This window comes from Hypanus sabinus, chromosome 10 (genome assembly GCF_030144855.1).
Source record: "Hypanus sabinus isolate sHypSab1 chromosome 10, sHypSab1.hap1, whole genome shotgun sequence".
Taxonomy (NCBI): Eukaryota; Metazoa; Chordata; class Chondrichthyes; order Myliobatiformes; family Dasyatidae; genus Hypanus; species Hypanus sabinus.
Genome location: NC_082715.1, coordinates 140,652,200 through 140,677,377, shown reverse-complemented (window position 1 = coordinate 140,677,377; position 25,178 = coordinate 140,652,200). Strand labels below are relative to the sequence as shown.

The following is a 25,178-nucleotide window of genomic DNA, read 5'->3' as shown; positions in this document are numbered from 1 at the left end:
AACAGTGAAAATCTGTATTTTTCTGCTCAACATACAGTGAGATTCATAGATCATGTCTTACAATATACTGTACATCAAAACAGTGAATCTATCAAAAGTGCCACTGTCTAACCATGCATTTCAGAGTTTTATTTTAAAATGACACTTAAGAGCAAATATGCAAAGCAACTTATATTTTGCCCAAAGCAAAAAAAAAACAAAATTACCTGGGTTGTTATTTTTTTTTTCTTCTTCCCCTTAATGAATTTAGAGTGGCACGATAGAGCAGCTGCAGTCTGTAAGGAGTTTGTACGTTCTCCCTGTGACCACATGGGTTTCCGCCACGTGCTCTGGTTTCCTCCCACGTTCCAAAGACTTACTGATAAGGGCTGGTAAGTTGCGGGCATGCCACGTTGGTACCAGCAACCTGATGACGCTTGTGGCTGCCCCCAGCACATCCTCACGGATATGATTTGACACACACATTTCAGTAGATGTTTCAATTTTTCGATGTACTGGTGACAAATAAAGCTAATCTTTATTTTTATATCTTTATTTTATTTAATGGCCATCATCAGCTATTACCTAGCTAGATTATTTTTCTAAAGGAATGAATTTAATTACTAATTATCTTAGGTGAACATATTCTCAATATAGATCTCAAATAGAAAAATCTGTGATTTTCTTGAATATAGTTAATCAAAATCTAGTTCTAACAAATAAATAAAAATTTTTGTGTGCTTGTCATTAATTCAAAATAAATGACTTCAAGTTCTATTTGTTGATGACCATCATTATTTAAATATTTCCTTGAAGTGTTGTGTAGAATTCCCTCGACGGTGTTGTGCTTTGAGTATAGCTATTTATCTTTAGTTAACAGTGTGCACCATTTCACAATTCTCAGCTAAATCCCTTTTTCTCCCCCTATTCAATCTTTACTGTCACCTAACATGCAATGACAGTGAATGTAACAGACAGGGAGGCTCCAGCCCTTATAAAGTGGTAGAACTTGCCTCAAACTTTTCACAGACATTATTCTTCGTATATCTATTTATTTATTTAGAGATACAGTGTGGAACTGGCCCTTCCAGCCCTTCAAGCTATGGCACCCATTGATTTAACCCTAACCTTATCACAGGACAATTAACAATGACCAATTAATCCACTAACCAGTAAGTCTTTGGACTGTGAGAGGAAACCCGGAGCATTGGGGGGAGGGGGGGAATACACGTGAAGGGATGTATAAACTTGCCTACAATGGACGCTGGAATTGAACTCCAACACCCTGAGCATTGCACTAACGCTCTGCCACCATGGCACCTGACCATACTCCCGCGGTATTCTCTGCCTCACTCAATATTCTTGTCCTCCTGAAATAGGAGCAAGCTAATATTATTTGAGTTTTTGTTTAGGACAGAGTTCTGAATCTGATTTCAAAGCACTGAATTTGCCAGGAAATGTTTAGGCCTTTACCACTCTGCTCAGTTACAAGTTCTGAAACATTTGTCATTTTGTCTACCTTCTTCATGAATACAAACCTATAGATCTTTGCCATTGTTCTCTGTATAAATAAGAATGATGTGCTGTTAGCAATCAAATGATCAGGTTGTTACCTGAAGCATTAGTTTCTAATCTACACTGTTAGCTAGATGCAATTGAAAAATAAAAGCTTCTGACAATACATTTTTAGAGAGATTGATTTGATTTGCCATACAGAATGACAAATCCCATTGAAATATCATTCACTCCTGTAACTCCATAGGCTGATCAACACCTTGACCCACTAACCCACCCTTCCACCCCTTTATCATTTCCTGTCAGTCACTTTATGTACAGACGCTCCTGTGCTCAGCATCACTTTACAGACATACAATCAATTATGTTTATAAGCTATCTTAAGTATCAATATTTATTGTTTTCTTTAAATTATTGTGTTCTTTATTTTACTGCTTCTCTTTGGTGCTGCATCGGATCCAGAATAACAATTATTTTGTTTGCATTTACACCATGTACTGGAAATGTTGTTAAACAATCTTGAACCTTGAATAAGGCATTCTTAGTGGATGGCTACAAATGTACTGGATTCTATTAGTACTTTTGACCTCAATACTTTTTATGGGTTCAGAGGAGAGCAGAGGTCATGAAAAGAATGAAATGATGGTTGAAATTTAAATAAATTTAACTAACAAATCCCATTTACATTTTCATTCACTGCATCCATTTAATTACACTTTGACTGTGTGAACATCTGTTGTGTGAATTCAATTCCTTTTGTCAAGTTACAAGCTGCAGTTTTCTCCATACTGTGATTTTACTTAGCTTTGTAACTTCAGGCCCTCCCTTGTGTACGAATGCCTGGTTTAGGTACAGCCTGCACCCACAAACAGGTGCTTTGGAGATGGGCGAGGTGAATTTGCAACAGGGCTACTGACATACTGGGCTGTGTGTGAATTTGGTTCATGATCACCTTTCCCACTTGCACATTGTCTGGGCTACCACCAGATGGCAGCAAGGGAGCCCTGTGGAAGACATCAGTCTGTGTGTAGTAGTTTTCCATTCACCCTATTCACCCTATTGGATGCCTGCAAGAAAATGAATCTGAGTAGTATAGATGTACAAATACTTCACAGTGGTGCAGCAGTTAGTGCCACACTACTACAGCTTGGGGCTTCGGAGTTTGGAATTCGGCATCTTCTCTAAGGAGTCCATACTGTGGAATGCCGGGGTTTCTTCTGGGTGCTCCAGTTTCCTCCCACAGTCCAACGATGTCGGTTAATTGGTCACTGCAAACTGTCCCGTGATTAGGCTAGGGTTAAAATGGGGTTTGCTGCAGCTCAAGGGGCTGAATCTCTAAATAATTTTTTTTAGAACACGTACGTACTTTGAAAATAAATCTACTTTGAACATGAGGAGGACCTGGACTATATCTATTTGTAGAATGCATTCCATTTTGGCAGTTTATTTACTAAGTGGCATATTTGTGCTAAAGTCATTAAAAAATTGACAATAACGTATTCCCTTCATGGAGGAAAAAAGCTATGAAGATCACCTACCATATATCTTCAACAGCAAATGATGTAATGCAGAATCAGTACAAGGGGAAGAATCACTTCCCCTAGATTACAAGGCATTTTAAGTTCGATGCAAGTACATGTTGATGTAGCTTTATACAAGAAATGGCTTAAAATTTGAATGAATAGTGTTTCGTTTACAATACAAAGGAGGCACAATAGTGGCTATATTTCATTAGGGGCTTTGAGGAGAACTAGTACCTCACCAGACAATTGCAAGTTGCTACAGATGTACCATGGAGAGCATTCTAACTGGTTGCATCACTGTCTGGACTGATCAGAAAAAGCTGCAGGAAGTTGTAAACTCTGCCAACTCCATCATGGGCACTGGCCTCCCTAGCTTTCGGGGACATCTTCAAAAGGAGATGCCACAAAAAATAAAATCTATCATTTAGGACCCCCATCACCCAAGACATGCCATCTTCTCATTAGTACCATCAGGAAGGAGGCACAGGAGTCTGAAGACACACACTCACCATTGCAGGAACAGCTTCTTCCCCTCCACCATCAGATTTCTGAATGGACACAACCTCTATATTTTTAGTTTTTAAATTTTTTCCCTTCTTTTTGCACTACATATTTAATTCAATTTTTAATTTCTTATTGTAATTTATGTTTTATAACTATGTATTTTTGCAAAGAACTGTTGCCACAAAACAACAAATTTCACAACTTATCGTATGCCAGTGATAACAGACCTGATTCTGATTCTAACCATCTAGAAATTGTGGCAGTGAATCCGTCAGCACTTTAGAAATAACATTAGAAATGAGAATAAGGAGACATTTTAATACATGGAACTTTCAACACCATTAACTAAATACTTACTGGGTTTGTACCGGCTTTGAATATCTCAATCGTGCAGATTAATAATTAACTAAGTAAGTCGAATATCTGACAGCAATGCACCCCAGTTATTGATATGCTCTGAAAGGCTGTTGTTAAGTTTACAATTTCATAAATTAGAGCACCCTGAACAGATTATTATAATCAAGATGAAATTGCACTTGTCTTTTTAATGACTCTCAGAGGAAAACTATCATCCAGTTCAGCCAATATTTGTACAGAAGTACGCAGATGCAAAAGTGAGTAACAGATTCCGTCAACCATCTCTGCAATCAGCATAGTTTCCATGTATCCAGAAGCAGATCTGTGCGTATTTAAGAGGCGTGATGCGCACGGCCACATTGTAATCCTGTTGCCCGCCGTTGATATTCACCCACTGGTGACCGGAAAAGACTCCGATGATTTTCCGTTTCCAGACATGCTGCCCGGGCTCCCGAAGCCGAACGTAGATGCCCGAGCCGCTCGATCCGGGCTGGGCGTCGCAGTACTGGTAGAGCAGGTCATTGGACTCATCAGACACGGTGCAAAAGCGATAAACCAACTTGCCTGGCCGGTCGTTATCAAAGCCCGAGAAGTGAATCCGGCTGCTCGGCATGTTCTGCACGGGGGGACTAATGCCGATATCCATGTACTTGTGCTTCTGAGCCCTTTTCAGCTCCAGAATGGCGTAGTCATAATCGATTGCAGTATCTTCTCCGACGCCTTTGAACCAGCCCTTTGGTACTTGGGTGCGTACGACCCTGGACCACTGGAAAGAAGGCTTATCCTTCGTTGATCGTTTAATCCGCTTGGACCCTCTTCTTCGACCGCCTCCCTTGGACCTCATCTTTAGGAATCCAACTCGGAGCCTCTTGGCGCCTTTCACGTAGTCTTTGCCGTCGTGGATGCAGTGAGCCGCTGTCAGCACGTGTTTCCGGGATACCAGAATGCCTGTGCATCCTGTGGAGATTTTCACCGCAGTGTTGAAGGGGTAGTTAGTAATGAACTGCTTCTGGCTGATGCTGAACCTGCTATCCAACCCGAAGACCTGCCTCTTCCTCCTCCTCCTCGAGGAACTGCTACTCTTGGTGTACTCAAGTTCGTGTTTCAGATCAAATTCTCTGATGTTTACCTCAGTCACTGTGCGTGTCCCATTACTGTACACCGTCTCATACGAAAGGTAATTCTGGAGGTCAGACACAGTTGGTGATGGTAGTTTCTTTTGGCAAGCGATCCCACAGGTCGAGTTAAGCAACAATTTGGTTTTAGCTGCAAACCTTGGAGGTTTAATGGTCATGGTTCTTTTGTCCAACACTTGAGGTGCCCTCTGTAAATGCCAGGTGTAGTCATTCTCAGTGCCAATCTCAAAGGCAAGTATCAAAGTACTTGTGGAAAGGAATAATATAATTGGTAGAGTTCCCATTGTGAAACCAGATTTTCCTCTGTGAAGAAAAGCAGAGAAAAAAATTTAATACAAGATATACTTTCAGATCAACAGCTTGTGTGTGGTGTTCACTAAGTTCTCCAGATCCTTCTACAGTCCAAAGATTCACCGGGTAGCTTGATCGGTCATTGTAAATTGTCCTGAGATTAGGTTAGGGTTAAAGCTGGGTTGTCGGCTCATTGGGCCAGAAGGCGCTGTATCTCTAAATTGAATAAACTTGTGAAGAATTGACCCAAGTGTAGACCAGCAGAGATGGTTTAGCAGTGAGCAATAACTTTAATAACAAGACAGGAAGGGCCACAAGTCAAACGTGAGCAGAAACTAAACACAACAAGCAACGACATAAACCTTAGGCAGGGAGAGTGAAAGTTAGGAGCAAGTGGTTGAGGCCGGCTGTGTCGACGAGGGAACAAGGATTGTGGGTGAGAGCTGGGTTTCAATAGGATGCTGGTGACAGGTTGGAAGCGAGTGGCAGGAGCTTCCTGCTATTTGAGTGGAGACTGGGAGGAACCTGTGTGTCAACTATTCATATCAGAAACTTTAAATTGCTTCCCTTACATAATAAAACATAGATCTGCAATATAATTTTGGACCAATACTTACTCTATGGCCTTCACATGCAGCTTGGCTACCAAGCCCAGCAGAACCAATTCTACTGGAGGAGAAGGAGCAAACACCTTAAAACCAGTTGTCTTCAAAAGAGATGGGGCTTGTCAGCCATGGTTAGCAGCTCTTCAAAGAGAAAGAAAACTCTGATCTCAGACCTCCGCTGCCTTGCGATTATACTCACTCATGGGGAAGGCTTCGAGAGTGAGCCCCAAGGAAAAGTCCGGAGCTAGACCCCCTAAGACTGTCTTACATTGAGTTCAATGCTGACTGGCATCTCCTGCAACTTTGCAGGTGCCAAACTGTATCTTTTCCATTCCTTTGGAGCTCTCCATATCCTACTGCCCTGGATTGTGCATCATATAGACAGTTGGGATACAACATCTAAGATCGACCCCATCCAATAGAGAGGCCTAACATTGTGTGATGAACTGAAGGTAGTATCATGACAGAACCAAAGTCAAAGCAAAATTTACTATCCAAGTACATATTTGTTCATGTGTTACCTTGATATTTAATTTCTTACAAGCAATACAGAAAAGAAATAAAATAGTATTAATGAAAAACTATACATAAACAAGGACTGACAAATAATCAATGTGCAAAAGAAGACAAACTGTGTAAAAAAAAACAATACTGAGGCAATGAGTTGTAAAGAGTCTCCAGGTTGTGGAATCAGTTCAGAGCTGAGGTGAGCGTAGTTACCCACACTGGTTCACACTGTTCCTGAACCTGGTGGTGTTGGACCCAAGGCTCCTTCATGAAGTATAGTTGCTGTCGTGCCTTCTTTGTAATTGTGTCAGTATGTTGGGCCCAGGATAAATCCTCAGAAACTTGAAAGTGCCCACCCTTTCCACGGCTGACCCTTCGATGAGGACTGGTGCATGTCACCCAATTCAGAAATTCACCCTTTTCTTCATCCACAATCAATTTCTTGGTCTTACTGACATTGAGTACAAGGTTGCAAGGAAGGGAGGAGGACGGGGAAGAAAAGTGGGAGGCAAAAAGAAATGGTTGAATGGTAGCGGAAACAGGGAGATAATAAAAACAACAAAAATAAATTTCCAGGATCTGTGAGACGATAACAAAACGTGTTATTTCTGCTCAGATCTTGGATAGATGTAGAATGATATAGCTCTCACCCTTTATAGGTATGTCAAAGAGGCCTCCATAGTTGCTTCCTATTGTAGAGATATTATATTTTGGTATTGTTGAATATGCATGAGTGGGAAAGGTTAATCAGCTTTGAGCCTTTGAGTGCAAGGTTGCTGCCGTGATCCTGTACACTGCTCCAGCTGGTGATTTAGTGTCTGCCACTAGGGGGCACATGCCTTCAGTGATGGCATCTGGGATTGAATCCAGACCCTTTGAGCAGAGAGATGCAATCGCGGTGTGTTGTTTACTATAAACCTGGGGGTCACACTTGTCATCATATTTCAAAAAGTATTTCATTGGCCTCAGGTCATAAAGAAGGCAGTACAAATGCAAGACAGACCCAAGAGGTTACAGGTCCTGGAAATCTGGAGCAAGACAAAAAGGAGCTGGAGGAGCTGGGGAAGAATGTCTGTCGGTATAATAACTATAATTGGCCTATAGTTTATAGAGTAGCCCAGCATAGAAACAGGCCGTTCAGCCCATCTAGACATGCTGAACTATTATTCTCGCTAGTCCCATCGACCTGCACTCAGACCATACATCCCCCATCCATTTTCTGATCCAAATTTCTGTTAAATGTCTAAATCAAACCCGCATCCACCATTCTGATGCTCTCACAGCCCTCCGAGTGAAAAAGTTCCCCGTAAAGGTTTCACTTTTCACCCTTAACCTACTCCCCTTAGGAGTCAGCATTGGAGAACAAGCTCGATTTCCACGGTTATGTAGGTGGCACACGACTGTACATCTCGGGTGAGCCCGATGACGATAGCAGCCTCTTCTCTCCAACTTCTGGTATGGCTGCAATAAACAAATGTTTAAGCAATAACTTCCTAAAACTAAATAAAGATTAAAATTCTTTTGGTTGGTCCCAAAGCCAAAAGAGATAAACTTCCTGATAAATTTGAGAACTTGGCTCCCCTTGAACAAGCCTGGATACTATCCTTGATTCAGATTTGAATGTTAAGTCCCACATAAGGAAATTAATCAGAACAGCATTTCTACACTTAAGAAATACTGCTAAGGCACATTTGTTTGTCACGTAATGGTGCGGAGAGACTAATCCATGCCTTTATATTGAATAGATTAGTTTACCGCCATGTATTTTTGACTGGCCTTCCAAAGCAATCTACCGACAAACTTTAACTCATTCAGAAAGTAGCTGCTAGACCTTTGACTAAAACAAGGATAAGAGAGCATACCATTCCCACCTCGTTCCTTGTGTCTTTCAGATTTGATTTTTAAGAGCTCTCTTATTTGTTTTTAAAGCACTTCATAGTCTGGGATCAGAGTACAACACAGCATCATTTCAGTTTATAACCCTGCTCAAGCTCTCGGGTCTTCTTCTGCCAGCCTCTTAAATTTAAACCACCTCCCTCAAAAGACAATTGGCCATTCAGATTTTTTGAACTACGCTCCCAACCTGTGGACTGTGTGCTTAAAAACTGTAAGGCATGCAGACTGTTCTAAACACAAGCTCAAAACCTATTTATTTAACCTAGCTTTTAACAACAGCTTTTTGTCTATTATTTTCATGTTGGCCCTTTATCCCATTGTAAAACACTTTGATCTACACCATCTGTATGAAAAGAGCTCTATAAACATTTTATTATTAACCCATGACCTCTAGTTCTAGTCTCATCCAAGCTCAGTTGAAAAAGCCTGCTTGCATTTATCCTATCTATACCCCTGATAATTTTGTATACCACTATCAAATCTCTCCTCATTCTCCTACATTCTAGGGAATAAAGTCCTAACCTATTCAACCTTTCTCTATAATTCAGTGCCTCAACTCCTGGCAATGTCCTTGTAAAGTTTCTCTGCACTCTTTCAATCTCATCGCTATCTTTCCTGAAGGTAGGTGACCAGAACTGCATACAACAATTATGTCTTCACCAACTTCCTAGTTAACTTTAGCTTTCTTTCTTGAGAAGAGAATAATATGTAGTTTTTCAGCTCAATGGAAAGCAGAGGTGGTGAAAGTGTGGAACAAGCTGCCAGTGGAAATGGTGGGTGTAGATTAAAGATCAAATTTTCGGAGAAATTTGGATAGGTACATGGATGGGTGGAGGGGGTAGATGGCTATGGACGGAGTGCAGGTCAATGGAACTAGGCAAGGATTAGATGGGCTGAAGGGTCTGCTTCTGCACTGTGGTGCTCCTTAACTCTGTGCTCAGTGTATGGAGGAAAATAGACAGTAAACATTTCAGGCCAAGATCCTTCATAAATGCAAAACCCTTTCTTATCTATCCATGCCTACATTTATGACATCCAGTCAAGCAATTTTCACTTAGAATTGCCAAGAAGTGATATTTCCAAATATAGTTTTTACTGAATGCGTTTGTTTCACAGAACTAGGCCTCTTCCAGTCCTTGGCCAGAACTCTCATCAGGTCTCTCAGTTCCAGTCAGGGCCTCCTCCACCCTCAGGGATAAAACTTAGCCAAAATTTGCCTTGAAGGAGTGCTGAAATCTAAGTGAAATCACTTGCCTGAAGGTCAAAGACCAAAGTCGGCTTGCCTAGAGCTCAGAGCCCTGATGCCCGAGAGCCCAGGCCTGGGACTGGAGTGCGGAGCCTTGATGCCCGAGAGCCCAGGCCTAGGACTGGAGCGCAGAGCCCTGATGCCTGAGAGCCGGGGCCTGAGACTGGAGCCCGGAGCCCTGATGTCTGAGAGCCTGGAGCCCTGATGCCTGAGAGCCTGGAGCCCTGATGCCTGAGAATCTGGGCCTGGGACTACAGCTCAGAGGCCTGGGTGGGGAGTGTGGGAAAGGGACTTGTTTTGTTGCTGTTGTTGCTGATAGTGTGGTTCTGCTAAATACAGTGGGCATGCTATGTTGACACCAGGTGCTAACACAAATGACACATTTCACTGTACGTTTTGGAATACATGAGATAAGCAAATCTGAATCTGCATAAAATCACAGACCAGATTCCCCACAAGCCCCGTGGAGTGACCGACCACGCTGATAAGTTTTGTACCAGGGTGACGTGCTAAGCACAGCCAGTTACATTACATCTGCTGGCGGTGAGCCAGAGCAACAGTTGTTGAGGCCAATGCAGGCAGGCGATTGAGTGGGATATTAGTGAAGTCCTGTGATATCGGATCACGTACAACTACAAGATGCAAGATTGTTTAATTCCATTTCCAGTAGGCGAGTGTCACGAGAAAGAAATAATTATTACTCCAGATCCAATGCAGCACAAAGATAATCACAAAAGATAAAGATCACAATAATAAAATATAATAAAATAATAAAATAATACAATAATATAATAATAAAATAATACAATAATAAAATAATAAAATTGTATGTTCATGAAGTGATGCCAGAGGGTACATAAGGTGACTGACAAGAAATCATAAAGGTGTGGTGGAGTTAGAGGGTGGAGGTGTTCATCAGTAATTGAGGCCCTCCGTTGCTCAGGGTTGACCATGGATGCTGCATCCCAGCAGTCTACGTGATACACAAGCCAGGGCAGTACGACGTGGAGAGCGGGCTGCTGTCCGTACAGCAGGCTCCCCCTCTCCATGCCAGAGGAACAGCAGAGACCAATACAGTTCGGCACCAGCAGTGTTGCAGGAATTGCCAGTCAGCGGTGAACACAACATCGGGCTGCTGTCTACGTGATACACAAGCCAGGGCAGTACGACGTGGAGAGCAGGGAATCGCCAGTCAGCAGGGCCCAGCTCTGGATTTTTCCCTCAGGGTTCACTCCCGAAGCCTTCCCCGTGACAGCAGAGGTTTCCTTCTCCTGGAGGAGTTGCCAATCACACTAAAGCAACTGATTTCAAGGCACCAGTAGCCCGACTTTGACCCTTTTCCAGTCAGTAAAACAGTTCTGCCGGGCTTAGCAGCTAAGCCACACGTGAAGGCCAGGAGCTGGACTTGGTTGTCAGAAGCTACTTAAGACCCATGCTACTAGGAGCATTTAAATAAGTCACAGGAGCTTATCCCCACTACCCCTCTACCCTACCCCGCCTATGACGACCCAAGTAACTTGATCAGTCTTACTGCTTGGGGATAGTAACTGTTTTTGAGTCTACTGGTCCTGGCATGGATGCTACGCAGCCTCCCCCCGATGGGATTGGGAATGACTGTAATAGACTGACTGCCAGACACAGCCTCAGAAACCTCTTTGCTTCGTTTATAACCTCAGCAGGTTCCTGAACCCTGTTTGCTGCGATAGTCTGCGTATGGATTTGACTGTATTTAATCCGTGGTTGTATACCCTTTGAAGTTGTTGGCTCCTTTGGTGAATTACGAAGGTCACAAATCTAAGGGAAAATTACAATGTGAAATTAGTTGAGAAGAAAATATATAATTATCATAAAGGTAAACAGTTCCTTACTTGAAATGTTCCCTGTATTTTTAAACATACCCAACTACTTTTAACTAACTACTTTGAGTTAAAAATAATTGTTTCCATCCTCTTAAAATGGCTGGTATGGTTCTGCTAAAGAAGAGCTTTAAAGGATCAAACTTTTTAAAGGTGCTTTTTATTGTCAAAGTATGCATGTACAATACGACTCTGATATTTGTCTTCTCAAGATAGCCAGAAAATAAAAAACCATGGACTACGTTGAAAGACATGAACGCCACCCCCACCTGCATGAAAGAAAAAGGAGACTCACAAATCCCAACCCGCACCCACTCCTTCACACAGAAACTAACAGATTGCTCACACGGAAAACAACAGCAATCCCCAAGCCCCACCTTGCAAAAAAACTAATAGATTCCCAGTTTCCGTTTTACAGGTGGAATATCAAAACCCCAAACCCCTCCATCACAAAAGAAACAGCGATAATAACTTCAAACCCCCAAACCCCTTCCTCGCAGAAAACATCAAACTCCCAACCTGCCTCTCACACTATCACAAAAAAACTCACAGATCGCCCACATAGAAAAACACCAAGGTCAGACCCCAAATCCCAACTCCTGCCTCGCACACAAACCAACACATCGCCAATCAGCAATGAGAAAGAAGACCGACAACTGAAGGAGGCCAACATAAACCACACAGTCCAATAATCACACGAATCTCAGAGTTTCAAAACCATCCTCCCATCAGCACCGAGGAGAGCGGCCACACAAATGCAGCCCCTCCATGAGGAGCGACCGCCACGCCGGGTCTGAACGCTGCCGCCGTGCATTCGCCACATACACGGTACGTCGGAAATCGAGACATACAGTGAAATGCATCATTTGTGTCGATGGCCAACACCTTTCTGGGGCAGCCCTCAAGTGCTGCCATGCTTCCAGTGCCAACGTAGCGTGCCCACAACTCACTCACCGTAACCTGCACATCTTTGGAATGTGGGAGGAAACCGGAGCACCCAGAGGAAATCCACGCGATCACAGGGAGAATATGAAAACTCCTTACTGATAGTGGCAGGAAATGAACCCTGATCGGTGGAGCCATAAAGCATTACACCAGCTAATATGTTAGCACACCCCTGTGCCGATGTATAAACAGTACAAATGAACAAGGCTACATTCATGTTATTTCTTTGCATATCAATTGTTTCCAATTGTTGGGGAAAAAATTAACGTACCTAATCGGTTATTGAAGTGCAAGCTAAAACTGTACTTAAATCTGTCCTTTAATAAATGGAAACTTCTTTTAGCCTTTTGAAGAAAGGCAGGAAATCTAATGCACAAGACCAAAAATCTGGCTGAATGGTGCTGCAACATCAGCTTCCCACTCAACATCACAAAAACCAAAGAACTGACTGACTACAGGAGCAAGGCCTTTGCTCAACAAGACGACAGGAAAGATTCCAGCATGGATACAGCAGTGGCTGATTGGTAGGAGGCAGAGTGGGAATAAAGGGTTGGGTGCCAGTGACCAGGGGTCTGTGTTGGGACCAATTCTTTTCACATTATATGTCAATGAGTCGGATGACGGAATTGATGGCTTTGTGGCCAAGTTTGCAGACAATATGAAGATTGGTGAATGGGCGGGGGGAGGTAGCATTGAGGAAGGGAGGATAGAGAAGGACTTAGACCAGAGGTCGGCAACCTGCGGCTCCAGAGCCACATGCGGCTCTTTGATCTCTGTGATGCGGCTCCCCGTGGTTTGTTAGCTTTTGAAATGTAATTCGAAATTTGAAGATTATGGTGATCTTGTACAATCTGAAAACTTTGCGGAGACACCGTTTCCTGGCACATCCGAACCGGCTCACAATTAGCCAGCGTTCAGGCTAAGGGAGATAGCCTACGGGGGTTTGTGAGTACGTGTCTTTTGGAGCATCCGCGCCCACGGGGGGTGGGTTGAGGGAGGCTTTAAAGCAAGGCTGTTTAGTTCGAATAAAGTTACCTTTGACTGCAGTCTTTATTTTAGCGCTGCGTGTAGCACACCGCTACAACGTGTTTTTTTATCGCTATTAATATACATCACCACTGCCAATGCCTGACACCCGCCAGTGCGCGCTTTCTTTTAATTCTTCGATCCAAGGTAGGCTAACTATGGAGTAACCTTCAACCCAACGTCTTTTTTTTTCGGAGTTCAAAATGTTTTTGTTGCATGCAGAAATGTAATTTCGTTTTCTCTGCAGGAGTTCATCAATTTCATAAATGCAACACATTATAGTTTGTTTATACATAGCATAAAGGCAAAAAAAAAACCCGTTGTATGCAGTGTTATTTCATTTTGTGGCTCCCAGTGTTTTCTTTTCTGTGGGAAATGGGTCCATATTGGCTCTTTCAGTGGTAAACGTTGCCGACCCCTGACTTAGACAGATTAGGAGAATGGGCAAAGAAGTGGCAGATGGAATATGGTGTCAGGACATGTTTGGTTATGCACTTTGGTAGAAGAAATGAAAGGGTTGACCATTTTCTAAATGGAGAGAAAATTCAAAAAACTGAGGTGCAAAGGGACTGGGGAGTCCTTGTGCAGGATTCAGTAAGGGTTAATTTTCAGGTGGAATTGGTGGTGAGAGAGGCAAATGCAATTTTGAGAGGAATCAAATATAAAAGCAAGGATGTAAAGTCGAGGCCTTACAAAGCACTGGTGAGGCCTCACTTGGAGTATTGTGAGCAGTTTTGGGCCCCTTACCTAAGAAAGGATGTGCTGAAATTGGAAAGGGTTCAGAAGAATTTCACAAGAATGATTCCAGAAATGAAAGGCTTATTGTATGAGGAGTGACTGATGGTTACGGGCCTGTACTCATTAAATTTTGAATAATGGGGGGGGGGGGGGATCTCATTGAAACCTATCATATGCTGAAAGGCCTAGATGGAGTGGATGTGGAGAGGATGTTTCGTATTATGGGTGAGTCTAGGACCGGAGGGCACAGCCTCAGAATAGAGGGACATTCACTGAGAACAGAGATGAGAAGGAATTTCTTCAGTCAGAGGATAATGCATCTGTGAAGTTCTTTGCCAGGGATGACTATAGAGGGTATATTTGAGACAGAGGTTGATAGGTTCTTGATTAGTTAGGGAGTGACAGATTACAGGGAGAAGGCAGAGAATTGGGCTGAGAGGAAAATGGATCAGCCATGATGAAATGATGGAGCAGCCTCGATGGATAGGCCAATTCTGCCTCTATGTCTTCTGGTCTTCGGAGGAAGCCGGAGGCCAGTGAGCCAGTCCTCGTTAGGAAATGGGAGGTGGAGAGGGTCAGTAACCTTAAATTCCTTGGTGTCATCATATCAGGGGATCTGTCCCAGGACCAGCACATCACAAACAAGGCCCAACAACTCCTCAACCTTCTGAGAGGTTTGTGTAGGCTGGGCATGTCATCTAAAACTTTAACACACTTCTATAGGTGTTCTTTGCCCTTCCATTACTGAAATACCAAACCTACATTGTGGGTGCAGAGGGCCCCAGTCTTCATGTGCTGGGATCCACCAGAACGAATACAAGCTTTTTCTTGGCTTTGTTTTTCAAAGTTTTTTTCAAGATAATCTTGCACGGGTTGACGCTGCAGCTCCAATAACGGTAAGTAAAATGCAGCTGCAGTGTGGGAGATCTTTGCAAACGTACCGTTTATCCTTCCATCTCCTGATCTTTTGTATTAAGCAGGAATTTCCCCAATATCAGGGCAGTGTCAGCGATCAGTGTTCAATTCCATTGGCTGTCTGCAAAGAGTTTGTACGTTCGCCCTTGACTGTGAGAGCTCCCTCCAGGTACTCCGGTTTCCAAGGACATGAGTGTTACACTCAGAGCATGCTGTGTTGGTGGCAGAAGCACGGCGACACCCACGGGCTGCCCCCAGCACCTCCTCAGACCGAATTGGTTGTTGACGCAGACGATGCATTTCACTCAACTCACTCAAAATGCCCGGAGGAACCCAGCAGGCCAGGCAGCATCGACGGGAAAGAGCAAACAGCTGACGTTTCGCGCTGAGACCTTTCACCGGGACCGGAAGAAAGATGAGAAGTCAGAGCAAGGTGGAGGGAGGGGAGGAGGAAGTACAAGGTGGCAGGTGAGAGGTGAAACCGGGAGGGGGAGGGGTGAAGTAAAGGGCTGGCAAGCCGATAGATAAAAGAGATACAGGGCTGGAGAAGGAGGAATCCGATGGGATAGGGTAGAAGACCATGAAGGATGGGGGGGGAGGAAGTGATGGGCACATAAGAAGATAAAAGGTGAGTGAGGGAAACAGGAATGATGGTGGGGGGGCGGGGGTGGAATTTACCAGACATTCGAGGAATTGATGTTCATGACATCAGGTTAGGGTGTTGTTCCTCCAACCTGAGTGTGGCCTCATCACGACAGAGGAGGAGTCCATGGATTGGCACGTTGGAATGGGAGGTAGAACTGAAATGGGTGGCCATCGGGAGATCCTGCTTTCCCTGGTAGGAGCTCGGCAAGGCGGTCTCCCAATCTACGTCGGGTCTCACCGATATACAAGAGACCAAGGGCACCGGATACGGTAGATGACCCCAACCGACTCGCAGGTGAAGTGTCACCTCACCTGGAAGGACTGTTTGGGGCCCTGAATGGTGGTGAGATGTAGCGGCAGGTGTAGCACTTGTTCCGCTTGCAAGGGTAAGTACCAGGAGGGAGATCAGTGGGGAGGGATGAATGGAGAAGAGAGTCGCATAGAATGGGATCCCTGTATAAAGCAGAAAGTTGGGGGGGGGGGCAGAGTGGGGGATGTGCTTGGTGGTGGGATCCCATGAGAAATGGCAGGGGTTCCAAAGACAGAGATTGAGAAAGGGGAGGGAAGTGTCAGAAATGGACTGGGTAAATTTGAGGGCAGGGTGGAAGTTGGGGGCGACGTGGATGAAGCTGACGAGCTCAGCACGGGTGCTGGAAGCAGCACCAATGCAGGCGTCAATGTAGCGTAGGAGAAGTTGGGTAGTGATAGGCTTGGAACATGGACTGTTCCACATTGCTGACAAAAAGGCAGGCATAACTGGAACCCGTGTGAGCGACCAATGGCTACACCTTTTATTTGAAGTGGGAGGAGCGCAAGGATAAATTATTGAGAGCAAGGATCAGTTCTGCCAAACGGAGGAGAGTAGTGGGGGAGGGGAAATGGTTGGGTCAGTTATCTAGAAAGAAATGAAGAACTTTAGGACCCTCCTGTTAGGAGATGAAGGTGTACAAGGACTGGACGTCGATGGTGAAAATCGGACAACTGTGACCAGGGAACTTGAGGTCATTGAAAAGTTCCAGAGCATGTGAAGCGTCACAGACGTAGGTAGGAAGGGACTGAACCGGAGCGGGTGTGGGTAAAACTGAGTCGAGTTACGTTATGAGGGGCTGGAACAAGCAGAAACAACGGGCCTACCAGGACAGGCAGGTTTGAGGTAGAAACGGGAGGAGTGGGGCGAGGAAACTATGGGGTTGGTGGTGGTGGGTGGGAGATTCTGAGTTAATAAGGTCAGTCATGGTTCGGGAGTCAATAGCCTGATGTTCCTTGGTGGGGTACTGTTTGAGGGTTAAGTAAGAGGAGGTGTCTAAGAGTGTGGTCTGGCCTCACCAAGGTAGCAGTCAGTCTGCCAGACAGCTACAGCACCCCCCCCCCCCCTTATCTGCAGGTTTGATGGTAGGTTAGGATTAGTATGGAGAGAATAGACAGCAGGGCATTAGGGTAAACATCTTACTCTGTGTTTCAATGTACACGTTACAAATAAATCTAATCTTAATTTTTAATCTATAATCTCCTTCATAGGAGAAGCCCTCCCCACCATTGAGCACATCTACAAGGAGTGCTGTTGTAGGAAAGCGGCATTCATCATCAGGGACCCCACCCGTCTTCCCCGACGCCAATCCACGTCTTCTCACTGCCGCCATCAGGACCCACACCACCAGGTTCAGCAACAGTTATTACCCCTCGACCATCAGGCTCCAGGACAAGACTTCTCTCCTCACTGTTGCAATTGAGAAGGAGGTACAGGGGCCCTGAGGTCACAGTTATCACCCCTCAATCTTCAGACTCTTGAACTAGCATGGATAACTTCACTCACCCCAACGCTGAGGTCCCCACAGCTTTATAACTTACTTCCAGGGACTCTGCAAATCAATATTATCTACTGCTTATTTATCTATTATCATTATTTTGTCTTTTTGTATTTGCACAATTTGTCATCTTTTTCACATTGGTTGTTTGTCTTTGCGCGTAGCTTTTCATTGACTCTATTGTGTTCCTTTGATTTTATTTTGAATGCCTGGAAGAAAATGAATCCCAGGGTTGTATATGGTGACATTTACTGTAGGTACTTTGATAATAAATTTAATTCCGACATTGAACTTAACTTGCCAGTAAAGGTGACTGCAGTGTTATTGTTAACTCACCACTAGGTGGCAGAAGAAAGCAGGAGAACAACCACAAGTTCTTGCATTGAACATTAATTTTTCAGTTTGAACTGTTTGTTAGTGAGGTTTCCATTTCCCCATCAGACTACTTCTCTGAAATTTGGCACTACGAGGCATCCACATTCCAGTTTTAGATCACATTTTAATTATTTTATGATGTTATTTGCAACACAGGTTTTGGAAGTTACGCAAGAGCAGTAGAAATGAGAAACCTTTTAAGTGTTAATTTCTGCAAAGCTTTTTAAATGAACCCGCACACTAGTCACACCTACTTCTATGTGTGAGAGGTAACAGTGGAGAAGGCTAGCCAGTGTCCTGTCAGTTACACTCACTAAATGTGGGAGGAACCAGTCCTGATGAAGGGTCTCGGCTTGAAATGTCAACTTCCATAGTTTCTGCCTGGGGCCTGTTGAGTTCCTCCAGCATTTAGTGTGTATTACTTTGATTTCCAGCATCTGCAGATCTTCTCTTGCTGGAGGAACTCAGCAGGTCAGGCAGCATCTGGCTGAAGGGTCTCAGCCCAAAACATCAACTCTTTATTCCTTTCCATAGATGCTGCCTGAGCTGCGGAGCGAGAGACAGACAGACAAAAAGACAGAACCTCTTCTGCTTGTGGCCTGCCCAATACCATCTGTCTGCTGTGACACCAGCTGTGTGCAGACAGCTGTCCCTGGCCGTTTCCTTTTCCGTCACGGCATTAGGTCTGAGAACGTCTCACCACCCTCACCAAGGCCAACACCCGGCTCACAGAGGCTACTGTACCTCTCCAGTGCTGACTGTGCTCTTGAGAGAGGTGAATTTGGAAGAACCCACAACAGTCCTCACGGAGGGGTGAGCAGCTTCCAAGTCCCCAAGCGTCAGCACCCCAGAGGATCGATCCTGGGCCCAACGTGTTGATGCAATCCTGAGGGAGGCACTCTGGCAGCTCTACCTCGTTGGGAGTTTGAGGAGATGTGGTAGGTCACCAAAGACGCTTTAAGTTTTCTGCAGACGTACAGGTGGAGATCATTCCGACTGGCTGCAATGCACAGGATGCAAGAGGGCTATAGACTCGGCCACGGCACAACGATCCCACCATCAAGAACATCTTCAAGAGATGATGCCTCAAGAAAGCAGCATCCATCATTAGGGAACCTTACCACCTGGAATAAGCCCTCTGCTCATTACTACCACCGAGGAGGTGGTACAGGAGCCCGAAAACCCACACTCTGATTCAGGGGCAGCTTCTTTCCCTCCACCATCCAATTTCTGAATGGTCCATGAACACTCCCACATTCCTCTTCTTTGCACTTTTCATTTACTTTGTAAGTTACAGTAACTTTATGTCTTTGCACAGAACCTCTGTCACAACATACAAGACAGTGACAACAATTTCTGGTTGCTGTTATGTGTAGCTGGATCACTGTTACGTTGCCAGTGCAAAGAACTCAAGCTGTGGTCAGCCTGCAGAAGTTAAAATGATGCTTCGGGAGCAGAGACCTGAAAGACTGATCCCAATTCTCCCCCAGGCCATCATTTCTGCCTGTGTTTAGGCTAGGAAGGGAAGGGAAGTGAAATAGTCTTGTTAGCTAAGGAAACTATCTGCGTAATGTTGAGTCGTGATGCAGAGGCAGTGTAGAATCAGTTTAACCCTTTAATTACTTACAGAGATACAGCACAGTAACAGATCTTTCTGGCCCAACAAGTCACTGCTGCCCGATTGCACCCATGTGACCAGTCAGCCTACTAACCCACCCGTCTTTGGAATGTGGGAGGACACGCAGCCACGGGGAGAACGTGCAAACTCCTCACGGGCAGTGGTGGGGATTGAACCCGGGCCGCTGCAGCGTTACATTAACCGCTATGCAGCCGTGTCGTGCCAGTTTCTGCCCAGGTCGAGAAAGAGGACGTGGACGGGAATGGGGTTTGAGCTACCAGAGTGGGCTGAAAATGAATGGGGAAATATTTCTGAAGAGAGATGCAATTGTCATGGGAGATTTGAATCCACTTAGCGATTGGACAAACCAACATGGCAGGTTATCAGGAGGAAGAACAGAACGGGGATTGTTGCCATAAGACATAGGAGCAAGGTTAAGGTCATCTGGCCCATGGAGTCTGCTCTGCCATTCCATCAGGGCCTATTCTTCTGGCTTCTCCTCGTAATCACAGACACCTTTATGAATCAAGAACCTATCAAACTCCGCTTTAAATATACCTGATGATTTGGCCTCCAAAGCCGCCTGTGGCAATGAATGCCACAGATTTTCCACCAGTTGGCTAAAATAATTCCTCATCTCTGTCCTAAAGAGACATCCTTATATTCTGAGGCTGTGAACACTCACACTATTGGAAACATCCACTCTGTCTAGGCTTTTCAATGAGACCACCCCCCCCCCCCGCATTCTTCTAAACTCCGGGGAGAACAGGCCCAGAGAGATGAAGCACTCCTCATACGTTAACTCCTTCATTGCCAGGATGCTTCTCGTAAATCTCCTTTGGATCCTCAGCACATCCTGTCTTAGATAAGGAGCCCAAAACTGCTCTCAATACTCCAAATGTAGACAGACCAAAGCCTTATAAAGTCTCAGCATTACATGATAAACACAAGGGGTTCCTTGGAGAGGTATACAGAGTCAACGTTTTGGCTCGAAACCCTTCCTCAGGATTGGAAAGGAAGGGGGCAGAAGCCAGATGCCTCGAAACACTCGTTCCTTTCCACAGATGCTGCCTGACTAGCCGAGTTCCTCCAGCTTTGTGTGTTATTCTGGGTTTCTGGCATCTGCTGAATCCCTTGTTTATGATCTACCAGTCTGCACATCTTCGTGATGTGGGAGGAATCTGGAGCCCAGGAGGGGAAAACCAGCGCTGTCACAGGCAGAGCGCGCAGACCCCACACCAACAGGTCGACGTTAAGCCCGTGTCTGGCGGCATCCATGCTCGGGCCACCAGACTCAAAACGAGTCACTTCCCCCAAACAGTAAGGCCGATCGAACACCTCCACCCACTCACCCACCCCTCCACATGCCCAGCCACCACTACTTTATCATTTCCCGTCAGTCACCTTCTGCCTCCTGTCACTTTATGGACATACAATCTATCATCATTATTATCTGATGTGTGGTATGTCCTGGGCGATCATTTTCTATCCACGATCATGATTACTTTTGGCCATCCATCCCCCCACCCCACCCCACCCCACAGAAGTGGTTTGCCATCGCCTTCTTCTGGGCAGTGTCTTCACAAAACGGGTGATCCCAATCATCACCGATACGCTTCAGAGATTGTCCGTCTGTCAGTGGTGCCTAACCAGGACTTGAAATAGCTACTCATACGACCACCCCCCCTGGATTTGCCTTACCCTGATCGATTGGTGGGGTGGGGGGGGGGGGTGGAGGAGAGCGAAGCAGGAGTTACCCCTTGCCCAGGGATAACCTGCACGCTAGCGGAGAGGAACAGCGCCTTTGGCAGAGACCCCGCCACCCACCTATGAATACGGGCTGCCTTATACACGTTTTGTTTTTATTACTATTATCTGTGTTCTTTATCTAGTTTGATTTTTTTGAGCTGCATCAGATCCGGAGTAACAATCATTTCATTCTCCCTCACACCTGTGCACTAGAAATGACTTTAAACTATCCTGGATCTTGGCGCCGTGAGGCAGCTCCTGTTAATTTGATGCATTTTTCGCGTTCCTGCTCTTCTGGCATCTCATGAAACTTTACATTTTTATAGACTCTTAATAACTCGAGGTATTTAGACACGATGTTCAGACGGATTCTCTCCAGCTCCCATCCTCGTTGCGTACTCTACTACAGCTCGGGGGGGTCGGAGTTCGAATCCTCGTGTCCCCTGCGAGGAGTCTCCACACGTCCCGGCCCCGGAACGCCAGGGGTTCCGCCGGCTCCGTCCGTTTCCTCTCGCGGTCCAAAGACGAACAGGGCAGGTCAATTGGCCATTGTAAATTGTCCGGTGATTAGCCCAGGGTTAAATCGGAGTGTGTGTGTGTGTGTGTGGGGGGGGGGGGGGTGGGTGGTGGTGGAATGCTGGGCGGCGCGCCTGAAAGGGCCTATTCTTTAAGTAAATAATCGCATACATATAATTTCAGGTCTGGCTAGTGCTCGTCTCTTAAGGCGAAGCTTGGGAGAAGCAGGGGGAATCTCCCCGGGTTAGGGGCAGCATTGAAAAACGCAGAGTGAATCCTAGACTCCCACCAAGCGGCTTTCATAAGCAAGCAAGCCAATCCGCTCAACTTCACTCGCCCCATCACTGAACTCTTCCTTCAACACAGGGGGCTCACTCCCAGGACTCTTCGCCTCAAGTTCTCGATATTTATTTATTTTTATTATGTTTCGTTTCTTTGTGAATGCCCGCGAGAAAGTGAATCTCAGGGTTGTACGCGTACTTTATTTTGACCTTGCGGTGTTGGGCCACCCCCCCGGGGAGAGACGTGGATCGCTTTAGTCTGCTAGGTCGTGTCCCGGCTGACCGCGGTTCGCACAAATGAACGGCAGATGGCCCGGCAACTCCGCGGGCCCACTCACGTCCCCCGGGACCCCGGGCCGCGCACGGAAAGCGCCCTGCTCCCCCCCCCCCCCACCCGCCGTTTCCCCGCACACAGGGACTCGCCCCTGCGTGCAGTAACCTCCACAAAGAGCAGACGCGGCAACCTTACCGTTTTTAAAGCTCTACCTTTCAATCATTTGTCGTTTTATTCCGCTGATCTTCAGGGCCATCTCCGGGAAAAAGTCCGAAGTAAATTTATTATCAAAGTGCCTTTATATCGCTAAAAAACTACCCTGAGATTCGTTTCCGTGCAGACGTTCACAGTAGGTACAAAGAAACACGATGGGAAAACTACACACAAAGACAGACAACTAATGTGCAAAAGAAAATAAACTGTAAATACAAAAAAAAATTAAAGATAGATAAGAGGACACGAGCTGGAGAGTCCTAAAAGAGCACTCTTGGGGAAAACTTTGCGGGTAAACATGAAGTTTAAAGGTGTGTTCTTTTTCTTAATTCACTGTCATTTAGAATAGCTTACACTCCCGGCAAATAAATTTACGAATGAAAAAGGAGCATTTTTAGTAGATTGTTCATTTTTTTTAAACCAGAATGGCGATACAAAAAAAAAAAATCACATAGCAACAGTATACTTGTGGAATTGGTGAGTTAAGTCTCAGAGCAGTAGGTGAAGTTCTGAAAAGTGAGTGGAATCGGCCGGTGTTGGACAGAATGCTACTTCAAAGGTGAAAGAGCTCCTGTGTTTTATGGGGAAGGTGTAAACGAGTCCACCGCGTTTGTCACGGGAGCGACCTGACCTTCGCGATCCGGCGGGTCGGTGCTCCACACCCTGCAGCCGTTTGCGTGGCTTTTCCGCTCTGCGCCGGAGCGGGGGCAATTCCTCGCCGAGCTCGTCCTCCTCCCTCCCCGAACCCAGGCTGACTCCAACCTGCTGAAGGGTCTCGGCTCTTTATTCCTGTCTACGGATGTTGTCTGACCCGCTGGGTTCCTCCAGCATTTGGTGTGTACGACGCCGAGCTCTCCTTACCTGTTATCAGGCTGCGCTGCGCGACCCTCTCCCCCACGGTCCGGCCCCGGCTCCTTTGCGGCTCATGAAGAGTCTCAGCCCCTCACAGAGTCCTCCCGGTGCTCGCGTCCGAACACCTCCCCGTCTGCACCGCGTCGCTGATGCCTGCGAGTAAAGTCCGCGTCTTGGCGTTTCTTCCCAGCGCCGGGGGGGAAGCCGAGAGAGGAGTGTCCAATAAGAGCCCGCTCGCCTCCCTCTCTGCCGTTTCGTTTCCAAGGGACTGTTTACAAACGCATCTCCGGCGGGGTTTTGTTCCTCCGACCAGACTGGAAACAAAACCGCCGTACTTCCCACCCCACCCACCAACTTATCTGCTTGTTAGTGCTGAAAATTCACCAAGTCTGTCCCGACACGTCGAGGTGAGGATGGAGCCGAGCGTCGCACCTGCAATGAATGAGCGCGCAGAGAAAATGTAGTAGGAAGGGCGTTCAAATTTCCTTGCTGAACTTCAGCGAACAGAACACTGAATCGCAGTTTACCCAAGCAAACTCTTTTTTCAAATTGTAGGTATTAATCAGTGCCCACAGAATTACAGCCACTATTTACACAAGGGATTCTGCAGATGCTGGAAATCCATTAGTTAGCACTGTTAGTATCGTAACCAACTATTGCGCACCAGTTATTGGTAAAAATCATAAAGTGCTGGAGGAACTCAGCAGGCCAGGCAGCGTCTATGGAGAGGAATAAACAGTCGGCGTTTCGGGCCGAGACGCTTCCTTTCCAGTGCCCATGAAGACCCGAAGCGTCCATTGTTTATTTCTCTCCATAGACGCTGCCTATGATTTTTGAATCAGGACAGATTCGAGAACAGCCTCTTCGATCACTGCTAGGAGACGCTGAACAACCTCTGGAATTACAAGATGGACTCTGGACCTGACAGTGGAAAGCGCATCACACACAACCTCTCACGGCCCCAGAACACAACCAGGAAAATTCACCGACGCTTGCACTTCGCGAGGAGACCGAAGAAAGCGCGGCTATGCTAACGTTACTCTACGCTGCAGAGAGCATCTTGACAAACCGCATCACTCCGCTGTGGCCGACAGGAAGGCTCGACAACCGGTAGGCAAACTTGCCCATCACATCACCAGCTCCAACCTAGCCGCCATCAAGGACGTGCGTATACAGAAAGGTGCCAGTAACACCACTCACCCTGCTCATGGACTATTTCTCCACTCCGATCAGGGAGGAGACTGTGTAGCATCTACAGCAGGACCAGCAGATGCAGAAACAGTTTCTTCCCCAAGGCTGGTCAATACCTCCACTTTGTTCGTAGGGGGCACCAGAGAGCATGCGACGCCAAGGTTTTTAAAGCACCTGGATTGGTTAATTGATGTGTAATACGAGTCATTAATCATTTAGAGTTGCTTGTGTTTTTTCTTTGTAATGCAGTCTCCTGGTGATTTCTGATTAAGCTTGTTAAGTTTATTTTGATAGGCTTAGGGGGTTCCGTGTTACTTGCATTATTTAAGAGGACGACTGATTAGCGCTAATTGCGGGGTCCGAGTTTGGAGACTGTTACCTCTCGCAGAGTCGCTCAGCCGAACCATCAAAATTCTTTTGTAATTATTATGAATAAACTTTCATTGCCGTCTTTACATCAGAATCTGTACTTCCTCTGCACTTGGGTTCTGTGCTGTTGCCAGCATATATTGTGACAATTTCCTGTCAGAGTCACTTTACATACAGACACTCCTGTGCCCAGCATCACTTTATGGACATACAATCAGTCTATGTAGATAAGGTAACGTGTATTTCTATTT

General features: G+C 45.6%; 1 protein-coding gene across 3 annotated transcripts; it reads right to left on the bottom strand.

The window, feature by feature from the left end:
* On the bottom strand, positions 1-25,178 carry prss35 (serine protease 35). 3 transcript variants are annotated; one of them, XM_059983107.1, is made up of 3 exons: positions 23,377-25,178; positions 11,308-11,353; positions 1-5,317 (listed from the first exon to the last, which is right to left on the bottom strand). In XM_059983107.1, exon 3 carries the CDS (start codon positions 5,296-5,298, stop codon positions 4,153-4,155), a length of 1,146 nt encoding a protein of 381 aa, XP_059839090.1. In that variant the 5' UTR covers positions 5,299-5,317; positions 11,308-11,353; positions 23,377-25,178; the 3' UTR covers positions 1-4,152. The 3 variants fall into 3 exon arrangements, with proteins under 3 accessions (XP_059839090.1, XP_059839088.1, XP_059839091.1); XM_059983105.1 differs by lacking the exon at positions 11,308-11,353 and having other exon boundaries at positions 23,377-23,716; XM_059983108.1 differs by lacking the exons at positions 11,308-11,353; positions 23,377-25,178 and adding an exon at positions 5,923-9,513.